Source organism: Procambarus clarkii, chromosome 81, assembly GCF_040958095.1.
Source record: "Procambarus clarkii isolate CNS0578487 chromosome 81, FALCON_Pclarkii_2.0, whole genome shotgun sequence".
Classification (NCBI taxonomy): domain Eukaryota; kingdom Metazoa; phylum Arthropoda; class Malacostraca; order Decapoda; family Cambaridae; genus Procambarus; species Procambarus clarkii.
In genome coordinates, this window is record NC_091230.1 from 14257258 (window position 1) to 14281697 (window position 24440).

The window sequence follows — 24440 nt, forward strand, 5'->3', positions numbered from 1 at the left end:
TTCCATAAACGAAGAGACCAGCTTCAGAGAACATATACGGCACGCATAGACGCAATAAAGCACCTAAATTATTGGGATCGTCTCAAAGCCCTCCAAATGTACTCACTAGAAAGAAGACAAGAGAGATATCAAATAATATACACCTGGAAGATACTGGAGGGCCAAGTACCAAATCTACACAGTAAAATAACAACGTACTGGAGTAAACGATATGGAAGAAAATGTAGAATAGAACCAGTGAAGAGCAGAGGTGCCATAGGCACAATCAGAGAACACTGTATAAACATCAAAGGTCCGCGGTTGTTCAACGTCCTCCCAGCAAGCATAAGAAATATTGCCGGAACAACCGTGGACATTTTCAAGAGGAAACTAGATTTATTCCTCCAAGGAGTGCCGGACCAACCGATCTGTGGTGGGTATGTGGGCCTGCGGGCCGCTCCAAGCAACAGCCTGGTGGACCAAACTCTCACAAGTCGAGCCTGGCCTCGGGCCGGGCTTGGGGAGTAGAACTCCCAGAACCCCATCAACCAGGTATCAACCAGCTCCTTTACTCCCAACCATGCTCCCACCAGCACCCATCCCTGCACCAATCACCTGGGTAGCTCTCTGCTAGGTATTGAAAAAGGAAGACTTAAGGATCGTCGTGAAGATTTGTTGAGAAGTCATGATGAGTTCTTATCGTCTCTTGTCTGGCAATCTTGTTCTCTCCCGAGACAAGGTAATTTTTGGTTTAAATCACAACCATCCACCCCTCGCTTCTTGTCTCTTTCACTGACTTCCTTTCTTGTTCTTCTTCGTTAATTATTACCCTGTCACTCAAGCACTCCTTGGCTCACTTTTCTCAATATGTACTCACCTAGTTGTGCTAAGGGGAGTCGAGTGTTTGGCTCTTCCTGCCCGCATGTGGGGTCTAAAGTGCCTTCTAAAGTACTTCAAAATTCAATGATGCACTTGTCTGGGTGTGCAGCCCATCCTCCTGTTTTGGTAGTAGTTATAGTTTGGTAGTATTTAGAGTAACGATGCGGACCATAGTACATCTATCGACATATAACACACTTATAAAAGTAGAAATCTGTACTATTGAATTTGGACAAACCGGAAAAGGTTTTGTATTTATATTGCAAAGACAACCTAAACTAACCTAACATTCCTAGGCCTAATACATGCTATACAAGGCCTAATAGAGTACATAAGTGTGGTATACTAGGCCTGGGAATGTTGTAGTTAGTTTTTTAGCATAATTCTTTCGGACTCTATGAAGTGAATAGTCCAAATTCAATATAAATGCTTAGCACGTCAATGTTTGTACTATTGTGCACATTGCTACAACAAATTACTAACAGGAAGATGAGTTGGTGTACTCGCCTAGTTGTGCTTGCGGGGGTTGAGCTTCGGCTCTTTGGTACCTCTCAATTATCAATCAACCGATTGACAACAACAGTCAATAATTTCTCTGACACTACAAAAGTGTTTTCTATTATCTCTATGGCCCATCTGGGTACTCAGTTTCCAACTGTGTCCCTTTGTACGTGTGCCCCCCGTGTTAAATTGTCTTTATTTACCCAATCAATTCCTCTGAGAATCTTGTATGTGGTGATCATGTCTCCCCTAACTCTTCTTTCTTCCAACGACGTGAGGTTTAGTTCCCGTATTCTTCCCTCGTAGCTTATATCCCTCAGCTCGGCTACTAGTCTGGTGGCATATGTGACTGTGCAGTAATTTAGGGTGTCTTTGCCTTGCTTGCTTTGTCATGCTATACACCAGTTTACTGACAGTTGAGAGGCGGGACCAAAGAGCCGAGCTCAACTCCCGCAAGCAGAACTAGGTGAGTACACACACACGCAAACAACGTAGAACAGGGAAATACCAGTATGTCAGAGACCAATGGCAATTTAGGGGAGTTTAATTTGAATTGATACTCTTGTATTCTTTTTAAATATTGTCGAATAGTTTCACTGCCCATCACAATTATTTAGAATGACCCTGTACTGGGGAGTGCATGGGTGACCCTTTGTACTGGGGAGGGCGTGGGTGACCCCTGTACTAGGGAGGGCGTGGGTGACCCTTTGTACTGGGGAGGGCGTGGGTGGCCCCTGTACTGGGGAGGGCGTGGGTGGCCCCTGTACTGGAGAGGGCGTGGGTGGCCCCTGTACTGGGGAGGGCGTGGGTGACCCCTGTACTGGGGAGGGCGTGGGTGACCCTTTGTACTGGGGAGGGCGTGGGTGGCCCCTGTACTGGAGAGGGCGTGGGTGGCCCCTGAACTGGGGAGGGCGTGGGTGACTCCTGTACTGGGGAGGGCGTGGGTGACCCCTGTACTGGGGAGGGCGTGGGTGACTCCTGTACTGGGGAGGGCGTGGGTTACCCCTGTACTGGGGAGGGCGTGGGTGACCCCCTGTACTGGGGAGGGCGTGGGGTGACTCCTGTACTGGGGAGGGCGTGGGTGACCCCTGTACTGGGGAGGGCGTGGGTGACTCCTGTACTGGGGAGGGCGTGGGTGACCCCTGTACTGGGGAGGGCGTGGGTGACTCCTGTACTGGGGAGGGCGTGGGTGACTCCTGTACTGGGGAGGGCGTGGGTGGCCCCTGTATTGGAGAGGGCGTGGGTGACCCCTGTACTGGGGAGGGCGTGGGTGACCCCTGTACTGGGGAGGGCGTGGGTGGCCCCTGTACTGGGGAGGGCGTGGGTGACTCTTGTACTGGGGAGGGCGTGGGTGACTCCTGTACTGGGGAGGGCGTGGGTGACTCTTGTACTGGGGAGGGCGTGGGTGACTCCTGTACTGGGGAGGGCGTGGGTGACTCCTGTACTGGGGAGGGCGTGGTTGACTCCTGTACTGGGGAGAGCGTGGGTGACTCCTGCACTGGGGAGGGCGTGGGTGACTCCTGTACTGGGGAGGGCGTGGTTGACTCCTGTACTGGGGAGGGCGTGGGTGACTCCTGTACTGGGGAGGGCGTGGGTGACTCCTGTACTGGGGAGGGCGTGGGTGACTCCTGTACTGGGGAGGGCGTGGGTGACTCCTGTACTGGGGAGGGCGTGGTTGACTCCTGTACTGGGGAGGGCGTGGGTGACTCCTGTACTGGGGAGGGCGTGGGGTGACCCCTGTACTGGGGAAGGCGTGGGGTGACCCCTGCACTGGGGAGGGCGTGGGGTGACTCCTGTACTGGGGAGGGCGTGGGGTGACCCCTGTACTGGGGAGGGCGTGGGTGACCCCTGATCTGGGGAGGGCGTGGGGTGACCCCTGTACTGGGGAGGGCGTGGGTGACCCCTGTAGTGGGGAGGGCGTGGATGACCCCTGTACTGGGGAGGGCGTGGGTGACCCCTTTTTGGGGATGGCGTGGGGTGACCCCTGTACTGGAGAGGGCGTGGGTGACCCCTGTACTGGAGAGGGCGTGGGGTGACCCCTGTACTGGAGAGGGCGTGGGTGACCCCTGTACTGGAGAGGGCGTGGGGTGACCCCTGTACCGGAGAGTTTGTACATTCTTGTAAAAAAAACATGTACCCAAATAACCATTTCATTTGGCCCTGGGGACTTGTTTGGTTATGATTTGTATATTTGTTTAATAACTATAGCTGTTAAGCACTAAATGAGTTAGTTGACCTGTCCTCTTCATCACTAATATGGATTTGTTCGGCTGAAGGCAAAATGTTAAAAGTTCTTCTCTAGTAAACAGGCAAAATATTTATTTAAAATACTATTCATTTTTTTGTCATTATCAGTCATCCGACCTATCGTTTCTCTAATCTTTGTTTGATAACTTAAAAAAATTTTAGGATTTATCTTCGCTTGCCCTGCTATTCAAACTTCGTTTATTTTTTATTTCCTTATTTTTTGTTAAACTAATTAGTTTGACAAATTGTTGTTCTAGATTGGCTTCCCCATTTTTAATCCTTTTTGCATAATGCTTTCTTTTTACACAAAAAGTTCTTTAGTATCAATGTGGAGTCAATATTGCTCGATGTAATCAGCGTTCCCGAGCTTTGCTAAGTATATTTTTAATCATATATATATTTTGAATCTACATCGCAATCCCTTGTCACGTCATCCACGGCTAAGTTCACATCACGGCCCAAGACCGGCCCATCTCCCATGTTTAGGTCTGGAAAATCTATTCCTCCTAAGAAATTCCTTAGTCCATCATCATATTGGTCTCCGAATGCATGATAGAACTGATGAGTTAGCCAAAGCTTTTGCTCATAAATAGGGAATTGATTACCATCTTGGGCTGCCTTAGAGCAGCCTGAGGGGTAGAAATATACCGCAAACATGAACAAAATCTCGTAGACTGTTACGTGTGTTAACTAGCAAGTATTGACACAAGTAAAATATTAACCACCGACGTTTATTGTCATGGTTGATCCACTGTGTGACTGACAATATAGGCGTGACGGGAGCCAGGGACACCTGGAATAAACCTGACGTAGGAAAACGTCAGTAAAATACACCCATCTCAATTACACCTATATACAAAAAAGTTTGTTTTCAGTTTTGAACATTTGAGTGTTTTTTTTTCAGCCGGGACAACAAGTGCTGTGTTTGTCACCAGGAAGAGTACAGTTGCGTTTATTTTTAAAATACACCTGCCCGCCCCTCCCGCATCCAGGAGGGAGATAGCCATGGATACAAAGTTATATATACAATTATTTATTGCACAGGCCTTGTAAAACGTGTGTGTGTAATGTATGTGCTTGTAACATGTTTAAATCGTGTATGTATTTCCAGATAACCCAAGGAAGTGGTGACAATACCTATTCACACATACCGAAGACATACTTTTGTTCATGGCACGAATCTTCTTACTGACACAGCGCCACGAAGCTTATTTGTTCATGCGTTTGAAAACAATTTAGGTTCTTATCGAGAGTACTGTCGTCTCCCCTCGGTGCTGCGACAACACGTGAATGGTGCTACACTAAACTTTCTGCATCCTTTCTTTGGTAAAATACGTCCTGGACAGTGTCAGTTGAGATGTGGTGGACAGTGTCAGTTGAGATGTGGTGGACAGTGTCAGTTGAGATGTGCTGGACAGTGTCAGTTGAGATGTGGTGGACAGTGTCAGTTGAGATATGCTGGACAGTGTCAGTTGAGACGTAAAACATAAATACACAGATTTACATCTGTCCTACTTAAATAGCGTTCGAGGTATCTTTGACGTAGTGTCATTAATGTGCGTTTACAAAGGTGAAATGCAATTCTGACCACACACATTTATGTCTCTCCTACTTTGACAGGGTAAGATAGTTGCTATAGAAACTAGTGTGTTATTTAGCACTGAAGGTGATTAGGATCCTTGCACATGCTCAGGTTTTAGTTCACATACATTGTATAACTGATGCATTACATAGTCAATCTTGAGTACAAGTCCAATATATCATCGAGTATTCAGATAGCATTTACAGAGTTCATCATATCTCAACCGGATGTGTGGGGGAAAGGCGAGAGTCAGTCAGTATGAGACATCCTACAAAAATAATGTTGAAGGGAGACCTGGAGGCTGCAGCTTTATACATTATGATAAATATTGTGAGGATATATTCAATTATATGGAACTAATTGAGCAAAACCTCGGCAATGTGATGTTGTAGTGACCAGAATACTGGGATATAGACATATATCTGGTAGCTTGTCAAATACACCATGTGTCAACTTTGTGAAAGAGCTGGGGGGTGGTTGATGGTAGTGGCAGTTAGTGTGTGCTCGGGATGGGGTTGTGAGGTGGGGGGGGTGGATCATGGGGGTTAGGGTTGAGGGGGGAGGAGGGGTGCCATGGGTTGGCGAGAGCAGAAGGGCGGCAATACGTCAGAAGGTCGCGAAGGGAGGAGGCACTGCGGTCATAAATCCTCTCAATAAATCAAATATCGACATTGAACCGACATTCTCCACACGAGGTGTATGGGCAAGAGGGTGATTTGTGTGTGAGGGAGTCATCTGCCACCCACGCCATGATTCATGCATCTGTCACCCACGCCACACACCTCACGTGTCACCCACGCCACACACCTCACGTGTCACCCACGCCACACACCTCACGTGTCACCCACGCCACATACATCACGTGTCACCCACACCACATACCTCACGTGTCACCCACGCCACATACCTCACGTGTCACCCACACCACATACCTCACGTGTCACCCACGCCACACACCTCACGTGTCACCCACGCCACACACCTCACGTGTCACCCACGCCACATACCTCACGTGTCACCCACGCCACACACATCACGTGTCACATACACCACATACCTCACGTGTCACCCACGCCACATACATCACGTGTCACCCACGCCACATACCTCACGTGTCACCCACGCCATATACCTCACGTGTCACCCACACCACATACCTCACGTGTCACCCACGCCACATACCTCACTCACGTGTCACCCACGCCACACACCTCACGTGTCACCCACGCCACATACCTCACGTGTCACCCACACCACATACATCACGTGTCACCCACACCACATACCTCACGTGTCACCCACGCCACATACCTCACGTGTCACCCACGCCACATACCTCACGTGTCACCCACGCCACATACCTCACGTGTCACCCACACCACATACATCACGTGTCACCCACACCACATACCTCACGTGTCACCCACGCCACATACCTCACGTGTCACCCACGCCACATACCTCACGTGTCACCCACACCACATACATCACGTGTCACCCACACCACATACCTCACGTGTCACCCACACCACATACCTCACGTGTCACCCACGCCACATACCTCACGTGTCACCCACACCACATACCTCACGTGTCACCCACACCACATACCTCACGTGTCACCCACGCCACACACCTCACGTGTCACCCACGCCACATACATCACGTGTCACCCACGCCACATACTTCACGTGTCACCCACGCCACATACCTCCCTCACGTGTCACCCACGCCACATACTTCACGTGTCACCCACGCCACATACCTCACGTGTCACCCACGCCACATACCTCACATGTCACCCACACCACATACCTCACGTGTCACCCACGCCAATTTTTGAGAGACCAGGATCATATTTCTTGGAAAAGTTATTTTGCTTCTTTCTAAAACTGGCGACATTTGGGTGACAAACGAGGGGACACGTGGTAGAGTAGCGAGGGACAGGTGGTAGAGTAGCGAGGGACAGGTGGAAGAGTAGCGAGGGACAGGTGGTAGAGTAGCGAGGGACAGGTGGAAGAGTAGCGAGGGACAGTTGGAAGAGTAGCGAGGGACAGGTGGAAAAGTAGAGAGGGACAGGTGGAAAAGTAGAGAGGGACAGGTGGAAAAGTAGCGAGGGACAGGTGGAAAAGTAGCGAGGGACAGGTGGAAGAGTAGAGAGGGACAGGTGGAAAAGTAGAGAGGGACAGGTGGAAAAGAAGAGAGGGACAGGTGGAAAAGTAGAGAGGGACAGGTGGAAAAGTAGCGAGGGACAGGTGGAAAAGTAGCGAGGGGTTCACCATTTTTCCCCTGTTATACCATCTCATTGATTCAACATTTTACCTTTAAATATTTCCCTGTTGATATTCACAGAAAAGAACCTTGAGTGATTCTTGTTTATTATAAAGATTATGGCATGAGGAACAGCAAGGCACACAGAGGAAACAGAAGAGGGAGATCAAAGTGAAGGAAACAGTTATGAGGTAAAATACAGAAAGGTGATAGTAATTGTTTATAGAAAAACTAGGAGGGTATCCGGCGGTGCCCGGGTGCCCTCCCCTGTCCCTTCATTCTCTCTCTTCTCCCTCTCCCCCTTCCCAGCTTCCTCACCCCTCCCTCGTCCTCCCCCATCCCGTCCCTTCCACTTCTTAATATTAGGGGAGCAACGAAACTTCTGTAGACCTCTTTACATCCCCTTCCCATTGCCTTCCCGTCTTTCCCCTCGTACTCCCCATCCTTCACCCTTCCCATTTCCTGTTCCTCGTTTCCCCATTCCTCCCTCCCACCCCCTCTCCCGGTTAGCCCCTCTTCCCTTTCCTAAAATAATATTTAAACCAGCCACGGGGATGTACTGAATGGTTCCTTCAGTACGAAAAGCCCGTCCTCATAAACAAAAGCCCAAAGTCCATTCCATGCACCCGCCAAACCCCCTGTTAATAAATGATAAACAGTTTACACACGACTTACAACTGATGACGTCCGAACAATCCCGGAACAAGTGCTTCGCTGACGACTTTTGTTCGAAGCACAACGCTGTAAATGCTTCACTCACCTACTACAAAAATTCGCCAACAAAACTTGAAATCCTAACCTAACCAATACCTAAATATGCATATTATGCTAATATATATACTATTATTATTTTATATTTTAGAAAATTCCTATGCTGAATGAATAGCATGTTAAAATTGATGAATAAGTCTTTGGGGTCGACCGCTGGATGGAATGGACTTGGTATGAGGACGGGTTGGCAGGAGAGGTTTGTAGAATGAGTTAGGGAAGGAAAATTCTAATCACAGTTTTAACACTGGATATGACAGAAAAGGACCGAGTCGGTACTTAAAACTTCAGACAAGTGTTTCATTAAAAGACGAGGCCACAGAGCTGTAAGTCCTTCCCAAAAATGAGATTATTGAAGAAAGAAGAGAACTTGAGACAGCAGAGTGCACATTTTACCACAGGAACATTCAGGAGGAATCTGTTGTAAATTGTGTTTTTCATACATTAAAAACTAATTATATGCTTGTATAATTTTGTTAGACAGAATGAATATCAGTGAGAGAGAGAGAGAGTGTGTTTGTTAGTGAATACCGACAGCAATAACCACTGCATTATTTATTGTATAATTTCGATGATAGCTATATTTAGTGGCAATAAAGTATAAATGTGAGAGAGTGTCAGCTACAACCATTCTCCTGTGTGTTAGCATCAACGTCTACCAGCGGTACACAATACAGCCTGATGCGTCTCTTCCTCTGAATGATAGCGCACATAAGGGCTCGAGTACCAAGTAGGTAATTAGTGCACAAGCAGTTAACATCCAATGTTGTAATTGGTCTCTGTTAGAGTGAGGGCCAACGTTGTATGGACAAGAGTTAATGAGTAATGACAGCAAGACTCACGCTACCGACGACAGGTTCGCTAGCGACGACGACGACAACAGGTTCACTAGTACCGACACAACCGCCAGACGAGGCAAGTGTCCTAGGAACAACAGAGTGAGAGCAACAGCAACACCAACAACAGGCACAACGGTGAGAGGGGACAACGGAGGCTAGAGTGAGAACGGGAGAGAGACCAGCCAGGAGCAGTTACAGGAAGGAACGGACGAGTTGGTGTGTATTACTGACACTTAATTGTGATCTGTTTCTTCCAGGCTGTTAAGTTAATCTTCTCCAGCCCCTCTTGCTCGCTGTCAGTCCATTTGTCTCTCTACACTTTCATTATACTCACTCTCTCTCTCTCTCTCTCTCTCTCTCTCTCTCTCTCTCTCTCTCTCTCTCTCTCTCTCTCTCTTTCTCTCTCTCTTTCTCTCTCTCTTTCTCCCTCCCTCCCTCCTTCCCTCCCTCCCTCCCTCCATATAAATTAATATATATATGTGAGAGCCATATAACAATGTAAAATGAACTATGGACTAAACTTTTTCAACTCCTCAAGAGAAGAAAACATAAATATAGATAAGCTTTGTTCTGGAATATGCCTGTCTATCCGAGGTTAGAGGCCAGAGGCCTGGGGATTGCCTCACCCAACTTTCCAAGACGACACTCGGGGGGTATGGTAATGTCATAGGTCGTCAGTAGAGGTTCGCCCCCGTGCCACATTTTAAGAAATATCAAGAAATATAAAACTTTGTGCTTTGTTATAATAAATTTTCTGAGAGCGGGAAATGAGAGAGGGAGGGTGAAATGAAACAGGAGAGGGTGATAGATACATGGACAGGGAGACGGTTATACATACACAGAGGGAGAGGGAGGACAGGAAGAGAATGAGAGGGAAGAGAGAGGAAGAGAGAGAGGGAGAATGAGGGAGAGAAGGAGAATGAGGGAAAAATGGAGGAGACGGGGAAAGAGAGAGAGAACTCATGGAATATGGCACTCCTTATTGAACAAAGCAGATCTTGTTCCAGTACACAAAAAGAAGATCCATCCAGTGGTTGGTAACTACAGACCAGTGTCTCTGCCCTCCATTACTGGTAAAATTTTCGAAACATAAATATCAATATATATAATTTTTTAACCATCACCGGCTACTATGTGATCGACAGTATCGTTTTAGAAGACGCCAATCTGCTACTGATCTGCTAAATCTCTCCACAAAGTATAATCACTGAATGAGTCCAAGAACAGCTGTGTTGCTGTCTTGGACATAACAGGTGCCTCTGATTGGGTTGGGCACCGGATTAGTAACGAAGCTTCAAGCACTAGGCATCTCAATCTTAGAGCTAATAAAGGACCACCTTCAAGAACGGACTCTAAGAGTAGTCTTCAACGGAGCAGAATCCTTAAGTCACTCAGATGGTGCCAGCATACCACAGGTTAGTGTGCTTGGGGCACTGCTTCTCGTTGTTTTAGATTCAGCTACTCGGAAGAAAAAGTTCCAAGCAGCACGAGCTAAGGTGAGCCCGCCGTACTCACCTGGCACAGGAGATGTGCTCGTGAGGACTCTGCTGTGGAATGTCTATTTCAACGATTTACTTCACTTCATTACTGAAGCTCAGGTCAATGCTGACGAATGCACGTTAAGCTTTACACTTTTAAAGGAAGAAATGCCATCAGCTACAAAACTCATCACAAACTTTCAGCCACTTCTACCTGGGGCTGAAGCATGGCAGGTCACATTTGCGACTGAGAAAACACAGGCGATGATGACAACTAGACTGCCCATTGCAAATCGGATAGGCTTGCAAATGGGTGGCAAAAATCTAGTTTATACATGAAACTTACATACTGGGCATAAAATTCTACTCTTACATGACAATGAAGAGCCACGTGCTTAACCTAGCCAAGAAGGCAGCCAGGAAACTTACAGTCCTATGGAGCAGCTCCCACCTTGACAGCAGGGGATGCGAAACCTAAATGAAGCATAAGTTCACCCCCATCTTGAGTATGCACCCCCCCCCCCCTCTCTCCTGGGTAGCCTGCCCTCCATCATTCATCAGAATTTTGGATAAAGCGGAGAACCATGCATGAATGTTCGTCTCTAGTCTTGGCCAAGTCTGATAGGAATGGTGTGAACATCAAAGCCTTCAACTCGGTGGTGATGTTGGTGGACTTACTGTTATGTACAAGACCAACATTCTAAGTTCCGTAACTGGCTCGGCATCGTGGACAACGGGCAGGTGGCACCTGTGACAAGGCTCTCGGCCATCAACAGCCTCATCATTGCAGACTCCTTGGCAATGAGACTGCAATCCTTGGCAGCCTCACTGCCAAGGATTGAGAAAAGATGTACACGTTCTGAAGTAAATTCGTAACTGCTTGTTGAATCCTGGCCCAGGTCTGTTGTATAATGAAGATATATTACTTGGGTGAACTGAACAATATCTGACAAGACATGGGAAGGTCTATCAGGTGTTGAACAGAGAAGACCTGCCCCCACCCTTGCAATACACTTAAATATATATGTCCTACTTTCCGGTAAACTGTCAGTGCAGCAGGAAGGTGGGGGAGAGGGGGGAGGGAGGATTTCAGTATCATGTGTAGTGGGGGTGTGGTGTTGAGGGGGGCAGTGTTGTTTGTGTTAACGTGTGCGACTTGGGTTATTGTTATTGCGAACATGTAATCTATTTCAAAGTCAAATATTGAGTTAGATTAGAGTGGTTGTGTATGTTTGAGTTAGGATATACATGTATTACAAATACTTCAGCACTTTTGTTCATCAATGTTTAGAGAACAGTCAGTTTTTTTAAAGTTTACTTCAAAGAGCATATTTTTATGTATATGTGGACGACTTGAGGTATTACCCAAGTAGAATATGATGAGTGATATGCCAGGGTACTGGCGTAATACAAGTCTCCGTGGTGTAGTGGTAAGACACTCGCCTGGCGTTCCGCGAGCGCTATGTCATGGGTTCGTATCCTGGCCGGGGAGGATTTACTGGGCGCAATTCCTTAACTGTAGCCTCTGTTTAACTCAACAGTAAAATGTGTACTTGGATGAAAAAACGATTCTTCGCGGCAGGGGATCGTATTCCAGGGACCTGCCCGAAACGCTACGCGTACTAGTGGCTGTACAAGAATGTAACAACTCTTGTATATATCTCAAAATACTGCAAATATGCTATCGGGAAGAATATGTAATTAATGATAAACTAAGATGATGCTTAAAGGGAAAAATTCTGTTGACACTTACACAGTTTCAAAGACTAGTAACATTAAGTTGGCAAGATTGGCGGAGTTAGGACAGACTTATATTAAAATGTATATCGCTCTAATGTTCAGTGAATACTTGTACATAAACAGTTACATCAAATATTTCAGTTGGGTTATGTCGCTGAAAAGAGGCCTTTCTTTTGGTAGTATGCCTTAGGAAAGTTATGACTTGGAAAGAATTGCCTTAATAAAAGTCAGATATGTTACATAGAAGTTACCCTAATCTAGATTTTTTGTTACATAAAGACCAATATAATGCACAGATATACCATGTTATCGTGATATATTAATGAACAAATCCCCAGGAGCCGTGATGAGGGCTGGAACCTATGCGCTGGGTGGTCCCAGATGCACCCTCCATTTGCATGTGATTTATCTGTGTATTGAAAGAGGCGCGTCAGAGGTAGAACTACTGGACGACGGAGCTCGAGTGCATAGAGGAATTGTGTGAAACCCCGGTTTGGCTTCAGTGGAAGCCTTAGAAAGATTTCTAAGGAACGCTGTCAGATATAAGAACAACGTTTAGAAACCCAGATCAAGACTTCAAGACAATTTATATAACATTTGGTAGATCAATATTGGAATGTGTAGCACCAGCATGGAATCCGCACCTTATGAAACATGAAACCAAACTGTAAGAAGTACAAACGTTTGCAACAAGATTGTTGCTAGAGCTGGGAGGGTTATGGTACAAGAATAGATTATTCTTACTAAATCTCACAACCTTAGAGGACAGAAGAAACAGAGGGGATGTAATTACAATATACTGAGGGAGAAAAGACGAGGTGGACAAGGACAGCCGCTTCAAATTGACAGGAAGTAGGCCAAGAGGACACAGGTGGAAGCTGGAAACGCCAAAGAACCAAAGGGACGTAAGGAAATACTCTTACTCTGTACGGGTAGAGGATGGATAAGTAGAGGATGTTTAAGGCTAGATTCGGCAGAATTTGAATGTCGAAATATTTACATTGTAACGCAGCAGGTACAGCAAAGCTAGCAGGCAGGGCACTACTGCTTGACCTCACTCCCACGTAGACAAGTACTATTAGGTCAGTACCACCACCTGTTCTTCTTATAGCACGTCCCATTTTGACAAATACTTTACCTAACGCCAAAGACTGATGTACAAGAAAATGGTAGCGGCTCGAGAAATTACCAATGTCCCGTTTTCTCTTAGTGGGTCCTCTGGTTGGTTAGGTTAAAAGTATTTTAGTACGACAGTTTCTTAACGTTGGGAACGATCGCCAGAACGGGCTGCACCACCACCACAAAATATATATATATATTCTAGGTTTATTAAAAAAAAAAATATATATATATATATATATATATATATATATATATATATATATATATATATATATATATATGTATATATATGTATATATATGTATATATATATATATATATATATATATATATATATATATATATATATATATATATATATATATATATATATATATATATATATATTAGTATATTTTGGTAGCAGTTTTTCCTGTGGACATATATTATGAAATATGACCGAAAAAGTAAGATTAATAATTCTAACACGAATTTTCTCGATCTTTCTTACGTTTCTTTTCACTGATGACGTAATTGAAAAATCAATTCTAATTGATTTTATATATATATATATATATATATATATATATATATTGTGACGATAATCTCCTTCAAGAGATTGAGCCTGCTCTTCCCTCCACAATTACGTCGTTGTGGTTATATAAAACGACTATGGACGACATGTCCAACAATGACAACAACACCAGCAAGGCTTGCCAGGGTGAGCAAAACGTATGCAGCCAGCCACCTGTTCGGACCCAAACCACCAAACTACATGTTGATCGCTGCCGGCTCCGCTGATTGGTCGCCGGTCTGGCTGCACCTGCACTCGCCCCCCATACTACTTGATGTCTGGGGTCGCCCCAACCTCGGACTTCAGAATGTTCAGTGCTCTCGTTGTCACCACTCCTCCCAGCTAGACTCTAGCGTGTACTGAGAGAAGTGGTGGCTTTAAGCCAATATTCCAGCACCTCCCATTTTACTTTGTGTTGCACTTCTTGTTATTTTGCCTTAACGTAACTTTTCATTGTGTCATCTAATTATTCTTATTATTTTGATTGATTTTATTATAAGAATTTGTTTGTGCATTTTATTCATGTTTTGATTTAATTAACGTAATTAAAATTTCATTGTTAAAGTTTACTTGTGTTTTGTGTGTCTTCTCCTTACCTTACCACAGACGAAGTTCCAGTTTTTTCTATTTTTTTTTATAACTATGTGACGAGGCCATACCCCTAGCCTTAAACAGCCGAACACCAACGCGTTACCGTCACAAGTTATATGGGGGCCTGTCCGGGAGCTTCACTCAGGTACTGGTGCCAAGTGGTAATTTATGGTAAGCGTATTTAACTTTGTTAACGTAGCTTTACTATTTTTTCATTCAATTTCATTTTTATAAGGTGCGGTGTATTGTGCATTACGAGAGTAACATATAGTGAAGGTGAGACAACTTGGATTACGTGGTGACTGTAGGCCGCAGTCATACTCTTAATTGGTCATCTCTCCCTCCTTGTTATTACTCGTGTTTACCATCTATGTCCCTTGAATATTTCTCATTCTGACAGATCATCATATTGGTACCCTGGTACTGTGGTCTGCCCCGGGTCAAGAGTACCCAATCTTCTGCAATCTGACTGTAGGAGGACAAAGAGGGCCATAGTTCCTCTAGCTCGAACTTTAGTTGCTGAATTGGGACCTCAGCAGCAGTTCTCGTCACCAGTTGACACCTCGCACCCCTACACGTCAGTCAGAGATGATGATACATACAACGGTAGGGAATTAGCTTATTTTTTCAGAGCACAAAAGTTCGCTAATTCTGTAAGTATCATATTAAATTCAGTGGGAAAAACTTGCTTTATGTCCTATAGAGACTTGGCAAGGTATGCCTACATCCTTGGACTACCAATTTTACTTTTGAAGCATTTAACTGTTTCATTTGTTTTCGAAACTCTGTTTCATTTGTTAGTAGGATTTTCTTGCCCTTATTCTCTTACATGAGTACCGGGTACAAGATTTCCTGCGCCCTTGATTTAATTTAATCATTTAATATCTTTCACTTAACTTTAATTGTTAAAGATCTCACAGGATAGGTACCAGTTGCCACGTTGTCCTGTTTCTGACATTCACTATTGAATATTCGTGTACCTTTATTTGCTAATTTCACCATGTTTCGTCTCCAAACTTTCCGTGCAAATCCAGCAGGTGAAATAGGAACTTTAAGTCGTGCCAAGAGGACTGAATTACAAACTCTTGCACATGAGTATCAACTAGAAGTTCCCTACCAAGCCAACAAAAATGACCTACACAACCTGTTGCTGGATTACTATTTAGAGCAAGGTAAGATAGACTCTGAAACTCATGAAACTTACTATATTGCAGAGAAAACTGACTTGGCAACGATGAAACTTAAACTAGAGCTGGCTAAGATTGAACGTGAGCAGCAAAGGGAAGCCCGCGAACAACAAGAACGAGCAGCTGCCATACGAAGAGAAGAACAAGAACGCGAAGCTGCCTTGAGGAGAGAAGAACACGAACGTGAGTTCGCATTACTCCGTGAACGTGAACGAGTACAGCTTGAAACCAAACAACGCGAGTTGGAAATACAACGCGAACATGACAAGCAACAAGCGACTCTGGCTCTAGAGTGTCGTCAACGCGAAATCGCCTTGGAAACTTCACACTTCACTCAACGCCAGCAAGCTACTGCCAATCTTCCCGTCAGTTTTAATATATCACATGCAAGTAAGTTAATGCCATCCTTTGTAGAAGCAGAAGTTGATGTGTTTTTCACCACCTTTGAAACCCTTGCTAATCAACTCAGTTGGCCTGTCGACCAATGGGCCACACTTCTCAGAGTCCATCTTACAGGTAGAGCTGCAGTCACACTCAGTACTTTGGCGTCTGAGAATGACTACTACACTCTGAAACAAGCAGTGTTGGACGCCTACCTCCTCTCTACTGAAAGTTATAGAAGGAAATTCCGTGACCACCTGAAGGCAAGTACCACTACCTTCCTCGAGTTTGCTAACACGAAACGGAGGTATTTCATGAAATGGCTGGAAGCAGCACATGTCTCTACTTTTACAGAACTCGTCAACCTGATGCTTGTTGAAGAATTCTTGAGACGTGTGCCACCTCCTGTCCGCCTCTACTTAGCAGATAAAGAAGAAACCGACTACCTTAAGTGTGCTAAGTCGGCTGACACTTACAGCCTCATCCACCGGCTGACACCCGAACCATCCTCCAGTAAGAAGTCGTGGTACAGTTACGAGAAGGTGAGCCCCGATCAAGCTGGTTCACAACTGTACTGCAAGTATTGTAGACTCTATGGACATACCATAGACAAGTGTGGTAAGTCTCAATACAAGGGAACCACTGACCAACAAAGACCCAAACCAACTCCTCCTAAGTCCGGTAAGCCTGTGATGAATGTTGGTGTTGATGTTAATGATCTTTCTCTTTTCAGTAACCACCTGTATACTGGAACTGTCTCTGCCAACGGTTCAAATCCGGAGGGACGTTTCAAATTGAAGATCTTGAGGGACACAGCGGCTCTACAATCGATCATCTTGAAGTCGGCTGTGCCCAACATCGTCTACACCGGAGAAACAGTCTTCATCACTGACCTCACTGCTACCACTCCATACCCTCTCGCCAGAGTCCACCTGGATTGTCCCTACGTGAACGGGGAAGTCCAAGTCGCCGTCAGGGAAAAGCCTTTTCCCATGCCTGGAGTGCAACTTCTCCTAGGCAACGACTTGGCAGAAGACCTGCAACCGACCAACCTGATCGTCATGGACAAACCCCAGGTGTGTAACTCTGTGCCAATAAATCCTATTCTTGAGTATGTTCCAGCAGAGGTTCAAGAGAGTGATGAAGTTTCTCCTCCGGTTCTCGTGACCACCCGTGCACAAGCCGCACGTCCACAGCCAGCTGACTCTACTGCTACCGCTGTCCCTCAAGACCCTCAGAAACTCCCCCCGCATCTGACCAAGTTGGAGTTCCGTAAGTTGCAGAGGGAAGATCTTACTTTAACACCATTGTTTTTCCAGGCTGAGACTCAACCCGACAGTATTCCTGGGTTCTTCCTAGAGAACGACTTGCTCTACCGCAGATATAGACCCAGTAAACTGAAGGAGGAGGACGATTGGGCCAACACCGAACAACTTGTGATTCCCACCAGCCTGCGGCCCACTATTCTACACCTGGCCCACGGAGCATTCTCCCACTACGGCTTCAACAAGACTTACCATGGGATTCGTCAAGACTACTACTGGCCAGGTATGGTAAACAACGTCAAACAGTACGTAAAACAGTGTCATACATGTCAGATGGCAGGCAAACCGAACGTCTCCATTCCCAGAGCACCACTGATTCCCATACAGGTGCCTGCGGAACCTTTCCACAGACTCATAATAGACTGTGTTGGTCCTTTACCTCGGACCAGTTCAGGTAACGCCTACATCCTAACCATCCTGTGTCCTACCACCAGATTTCCCATAGCAGTTCCAGTGAAGAACATCACGGCTGCTACGGTTATCAAACATCTATTGAAGATCTTCACTCAATACGGATTTCCCAGGGAGATTCAAAGTGACTGTGGCACCAACTTCACCAGTGATCTCTTCAAAAGGACACTGGAGGAGTTCAACATCAAACAGGTATTGTCCAGCCCCTATCATCCTGCTTCACAGGGTTCTCTTGAACGTAGTCATCAGACCATCAAAGCACTCTTGAAAAAGTTTTGTAGTGAAACCTCGAAGGATTGGGACAAGCAGATTGACCTTATAATGTGTATTTTCAGAAGTCTCCCCAATGAGTCCCTAGGAGTATCTCCTTATGAGATGCTCTACGGCCGTAAGTGCCGTACTCCCCTTAAGGCTTTCAAAGACTCTCTCAGAGATGCCACCTTCAGTGAGCATCAGAATGTGCCCCAGTTTCTTCAAAACCTTCAACACATTCTAGAGAGAGTCCACCGCTTTGCCCATGATAATCTATTGAAAGCCCAGGTGAGAATGAAGACTCATTACGACCAGACCAGCAAAGTAAGAAAATTCGAGCCGGGAGACTTCGTCCTTGCCTATTTTCCTATCCCAGGTTCACCTTTACAAAACAAATTTTCAGGACCCTACTGCGTCAAAGAGTGCAGAAGCAACAACACTTACGTCATAAAGACTCCAGATAGGCGGCGGAAGACCCAGCTGTGCCACGTCAACCTCCTGAAGCAATATAATGGTACTCCTCCCACTGTCTTGACTAACTATTCCACATTCACAGAACCCTACATCCACAGTGAGACCTTCCCAGCTTCTTCTCCCGAAAGCACTGACAAGGAGTCGGCGCTTTCTAATTCCGAAATCCTTAATGATCTTCCCAAATGCTTTCAGGATAATAATCGTGCTCCTATGCCCTCTTCTAATTCCACTCTCACCTCGTCAGATAAGCCCTTCATCCTCCATGTCGACGCCAATGGTACCGACGATGGTGGTGTCGTGATGCAGCAACGAGGCGAGAAGAATACACCTGTCAGCGACTACTGCTACAAGGAACGACGGAACAATTGGCAAGGAGCTACTCTTCCTCATCCTGAAGCTTCAGCACTTCACTCCACCCCTGAAAAGTGCTCGGTCCACCATCAACACGGACCACACCACCCTACACCTCCTGCAGCACGCCCCCTTCTCATCTCAACGTCTTCTACTATGGGCTTGCTAACTGCAGAAATTCAACCTGGAGACACGCTATACCAAGAGTCTGACAACATCTTAGCCCCTGATCTCTCCAGAGTTTATGAAGTAGAAGCGACTCCATCCATTACTCCACCACATAACGACGTACTTCTTCCAGAACCGCAGGCTTCGGGGGAGAGTTGTGACGATAATCTCCTTCAAGAGATTGAGCCTGCTCTTCCCTCCACAATTACGTCGTTGTGGTTATATAAAACGACTATGGACGACATGTCCAACAATGACAACAACACCAGCAAGGCTTGCCAGGGTGAGCAAAACGTATGCAGCCAGCCACCTGTTCGGACCCAAACCACCAAACTACATGTTGATCGCTGCCGGCTCCGCTGATTGGTCGCCGGTCTGGCTGCACCTGCACTCGCCCCCCATACTACTTGATGTCTGGGGTCGCCCCAACCTCGGACTTCAGAATGTTCAGTGCTCTCGTTGTCACCACTCCTCCCAGCTAGACTCTAGCGTGTACTGAGAGAAGTGGTGGCTTTAAGCCAATATTCCAGCACCTCCCATTTTACTTTGTGTTGCACTTCTTGTTATTTTGCCTTAACGTAACTTTTCATTGTGTCATCTAATTATTCTTATTATTTTGATTGATTTTATTATAAGAATTTGTTTGTGCATTTTATTCATGTTTTGATTTAATTAACGTAATTAAAATTTCATTGTTAAAGTTTACTTGTGTTTTGTGTGTCTTCTCCTTACCTTACCACAGACGAAGTTCCAGTTTTTTCTATTTTTTTTTATAACTATGTGACGAGGCCATACCCCTAGCCTTAAACAGCCGAACACCAACGCGTTACCGTCACAATATATATATATATATATATATATATATATATGGAAGGGAGTACCACCTCTAGCTGGAAGAAGGGGGACCCATAGCCTCGGAGGAAACCACGCATAACGCATTAGAGGGAATGTTTAGATCCCCTCCAATACAGTTTCTGTGTGCTTTTCTCCTACCACCCCCTTCCTTTTTTATTTTTTGTGCTTTATTATGCATTAAATGCTTTATTATGCATTAAATATATATATATATATATATATATATATATATATATATATATATATATATATATATATATATGACCGAAAAAGTAAGATTAATAATTCTAACACGAATTTTCTCAATCTTTCGTACATTTCTTTTCACTGCTGGTGGTAATTCAAAAATAAATTTTCCAAAATTCATTTTTATTTCTAGTCTGACGCGACACTTGAGCGCGTTTCATAAAACTTATTACATTTTCAAAGACTTTAGTTTACACATACACAACTGAATAGAACTTACACATCTCCGATTTGTTTATATCTACATTTGAGTGAGGTGGATGGGGTGAAGTGGTATTAATAGGGTATTAAATTCATCAACACAAGACAGAACACGAAACAATGGGTATTGAATGGAAGTGATTGTAGAAAGCCTATTGGTCCATATTTCTTGATGCTTCTATATTGGAGCGGAGTCTTGAGGTGGGTAGAATATAGTTGTGCATTAATTGGCTGTTGATTGCTGGTGTTGACTTCTTAATGTGTAGTGCCTCGCAAACTTCAAGCCGTCTGCTATCGCTGTATCTATCGATGATTTCTGTGTTGTTTACTAGGATTTCTCTGGCGATGGTTTGGTTGTGGGAAGAGATTATATGTTCCTTAATGGAGCCCTGTTGCTTATGCATCATTAAACGCCTAGAAAGAGATGTTGTTGTCTTGCCTATATACTGGGTTTTTTGGAGCTTACAGTCCCCAAGAGGGCATTTGAAGGCATAGACGACGTTGGTCTCTTTTAAAGCGTTTTGCTTTGTGTCTGGAGAGTTTCTCATGAGTAGGCTGGCCGTTTTTCTGGTTTTATAGTAAATCGTCAGTTGTATCCTCTGATTTTTGTCTGTAGGGATAACGTTTCTATTAACAATATCTTTCAGGACCCTTTCCTCCGTTTTATGAGCTGTGGAAAAGAAGTTCCTGTAAAATAGTCTAATAGGAGGTATAGGTGTTGTGTTGGTTGTCTCTTCAGAGGTTGCATGGCGTTTCACTTTCCTTCTTATGATGTCTTCGACGAAACCATTAGAGAAGCCGTTGTTGACTAGGACCTGCCTTACCCTACAGAGTTCTTCGCAGAGGCACCCTTCTTGAGCCCGGATGGGCACATGTATAAGCAAGTAGATGGGGTCGCCATGGGTTCTCCCCTAGGCGTCCTGTTTGCAAACTTCTACATGGGTACCATCGAGCAAAAAGTCTTAGTCGACATGAACTTGAAACCGGCCATATACTGCAGGTATGTTGACGACATTTTTACACAGGTACCTGATGTCAGACATCTGCAGGAGCTGAAGGAGGCATTTGAGCAGAGTTCCGTGCTGCGTTTCACTTACGAGATGGAAAAGGATGGGAAGCTGCCCTTTCTAGATGTAACAGTCATGGAAAAGAGCGGAGGTTTCCACACTGCAGTCTACACTAAGGAAACGAACATAGGAATGTGCCTAAATGCCAACAGTGACTGCCCAGACAGGTACAAGAGGAGTGTTGTTAACGCTTATGTCGACCGTGCTCTCAGCCACAGCTCAGAATGGAAGCAAGTCGACGAAGAACTCTGTAGGGTAAGGCAGGTCCTAGTCAACAACGGCTTCTCTAATGGTTTCGTCGAAGACATCATAAGAAGGAAAGTGAAACGCCATGCAACCTCTCAAGAGACAACCAACACAACACCTATACCCCCTATTAGACTATTTTACAGGAACTTCTTTTCCACAGCTCATAAAACGGAGGAAAGGGTCCTGAAAGATATTGTTAATAGAAACGTTATCCCTACAGACAAAAATCAGAGGATACAACTGACGATTTACTATAAAACCAGAAAAACGGCCAGCCTACTCACGAGAAACTCTCCAGATACAAAGCAAAACGCTTTAAAAGAGACCAACGTCGTCTATGCCTTCAAATGCCCTCTTGGGGACAGTAAGCTCCAAAAAACCCAGTATATAAGCAAGACAACAACATCTCTTTCTAGGCGTTTAACGATGCATAAGCAACAGGGCTCCATTAAGGAACATATAATTTCTTCCCACAACCAAACCATCGCCAGAGAAATCCTAGTAAACAACACAGAAATCATCAATAGATACAGCAATAGCAGACGGCTTGACGTTTGCGAGGCACTACACATTAAGAAGTCAACACCAGCAATCAACAGCCAATTAATGCACAACTATATTCTACCCACCTCAAGACTCCGCTCCAATATAGAAGCATCAAGAAATATGGACCAAAAGGCTTTCTACAATCACTTCCATTCAATACCCATTGTTTCGTGTTCTGTCTTGTGTTGATGAATTTAATACCCTATTAATACCACCTCACCCCATCCACCTCACTCAAATGTAGATATAAACAAATCGGAGATGTGTAAGTTCTATTCAGTTGTGTATGTGTAAACTAAAGTCTTTGAAAATGTAATAAGTTTTATGAAACGCGCTCAAGTGTCGCGTCAGACTAGAAATAAAAATGAATTTTGGAAAATTGATTTTTGAATTACCACCAGCAGTGAAAAGAAATGTACGAAAGATTGAGAAAATTCGTGTTAGAATTATTAATCTTACTTTTTCGGTCATATTTAATAATATATATATATATATATATATATATATATATATATATATATATATATATATATATATATATATATATATATATATATACAAAATATATATATTTATATATATATACAAAATATAATATTTATATATACAAAATCTATAGTTACTCATGACGCCTAACAGAAAACAATAATTGTCAGCACATCCAATAAAAAGCATTTCCAACGTAGAAAACCTTGGAAGAGAGTAGTACTCAGAGAGTAGTATATCACGTGTTGTTATTACATAACTATTGACAGTTTTACCTGACAAGCCGCCCTGAACGGTCTACCACCAATGACTCCCTACTCCTGCCGGTTAGAAGGTAATGCATAATTAAAATCGTTAGCATACTGCAACGATAATACAGCTGACTAACGTTGCGCACACAATAGTTAGCGCGTGAAGGCGGTCGTTAAGTGGTACAGCAGGAAGCACTTAGGTAATTACGGGTTGTTAAGTGTTTTAACAAGAGGCGATGGTTTTCAAATTACTGATGCATTATGATAGTCATTAGTGCTCAGTTGGTGCGTATTTCCCAGCAGGTTGGCGGGGTGTGGGGAGGGTGTTGGTAGGCGGGGTGAGGGGAGGGTGTTGGCTGGCGGGGTGTGGAGGGGTGTTGGCTGGTAGGGAGAGGGGGGGTGTTGGCTGGTAGGGAGAGGGGGGGTGTTGGCTGGTAGGGAGAGGGGGGGTGTTGGCTGGTAGGGAGAGGGGGGGTGTTGGCTGGTAGGGAGAGGGGGGGTGTTGGCTGGTAGGGAGAGGGGGGGTGTTGGCTGGTAGGGAGAGGGGGGGTGTTGGCTGGTAGGGAGAGGGGGGGTGTTGGCAGACGTGGTCAACAAACGGCGTCACTCAACGTGAAAGAAGTTGAGCGTGAGAATAATAAATATATAAAAAGGGGGCAAATGATGCAGTGATTCACGTGTTATTATTTTAAGACGAACTAGTGAACCGTCACTGGGCCATATCCACACCTGTCGCTGGGCCATATCCACACCTGTCGCTGGGCCATACCCACACCTGTCGCTGGGCCATATCCACACCTGTCGCTGGGCCATATCCACACCTGTCGCTGGGCCATATCCACACCTGTCGCTGGGCCATATCCACACCTGTCGCTGGGCCATATCCACACCTGTCGCTGGGCCATATCCACACCTGTCGCTGGGCCATATCCACACCTGTCGCTGGGCCATATCCACAACTGTCACTGGGCCATATCCACACCTGTCGCTGGGCCATATCCACACCTGTCGCTGGGCCATATCCACACCTGTCGCTGGGCCATATCCACACCTGTCGCTGGGCTATATCCACACCTGTCGCTGGGCCATATCCACACCTGTCGCTGGGCCATATCCACAACTGTCACTGGGCCATATCCACACCTGTCGCTGGGCCATATCCACACCTGTCGCTGGGCCATATCCACAACTGTCACTGGGCCATATCCACACCTGTCGCTGGGCCATATCCACACCTGTCACTGGGCCATATCCACAACTGTCACTGGGCCATATCCACAACTGTCACTGGTCCATATCCACAGATATTTACACAAAAATACGCCATCTTCCTACACCTTCGCCCTGCTCTTCTTCCCTTGGCGCTAAAAACAATTGTTAAGCATACCCATGTTAGCTGTAACAGCAAGGAGCTTTTAAGCTGTTGCCTCGGCAGTAACT

The 24440-nt window shown here is 45.2% G+C and overlaps 1 protein-coding gene across 1 annotated transcript; it reads right to left on the minus strand.

Annotated features, from left to right (window-relative positions):
* Positions 1 to 1952: 1952 nt before the first annotated feature.
* On the minus strand, positions 1953 to 23951 carry LOC123773041 (uncharacterized). The gene is made up of 2 exons (XM_045766540.1): positions 23776 to 23951; positions 1953 to 3453 (listed from the first exon to the last, which is right to left on the minus strand). The coding sequence occupies exons 1-2, from the start codon at positions 23949 to 23951 to the stop codon at positions 1953 to 1955; spliced, it is 1677 nt and encodes a 558-aa protein (XP_045622496.1).
* Between the last annotated feature and the right edge of the window lie 489 nt (positions 23952 to 24440).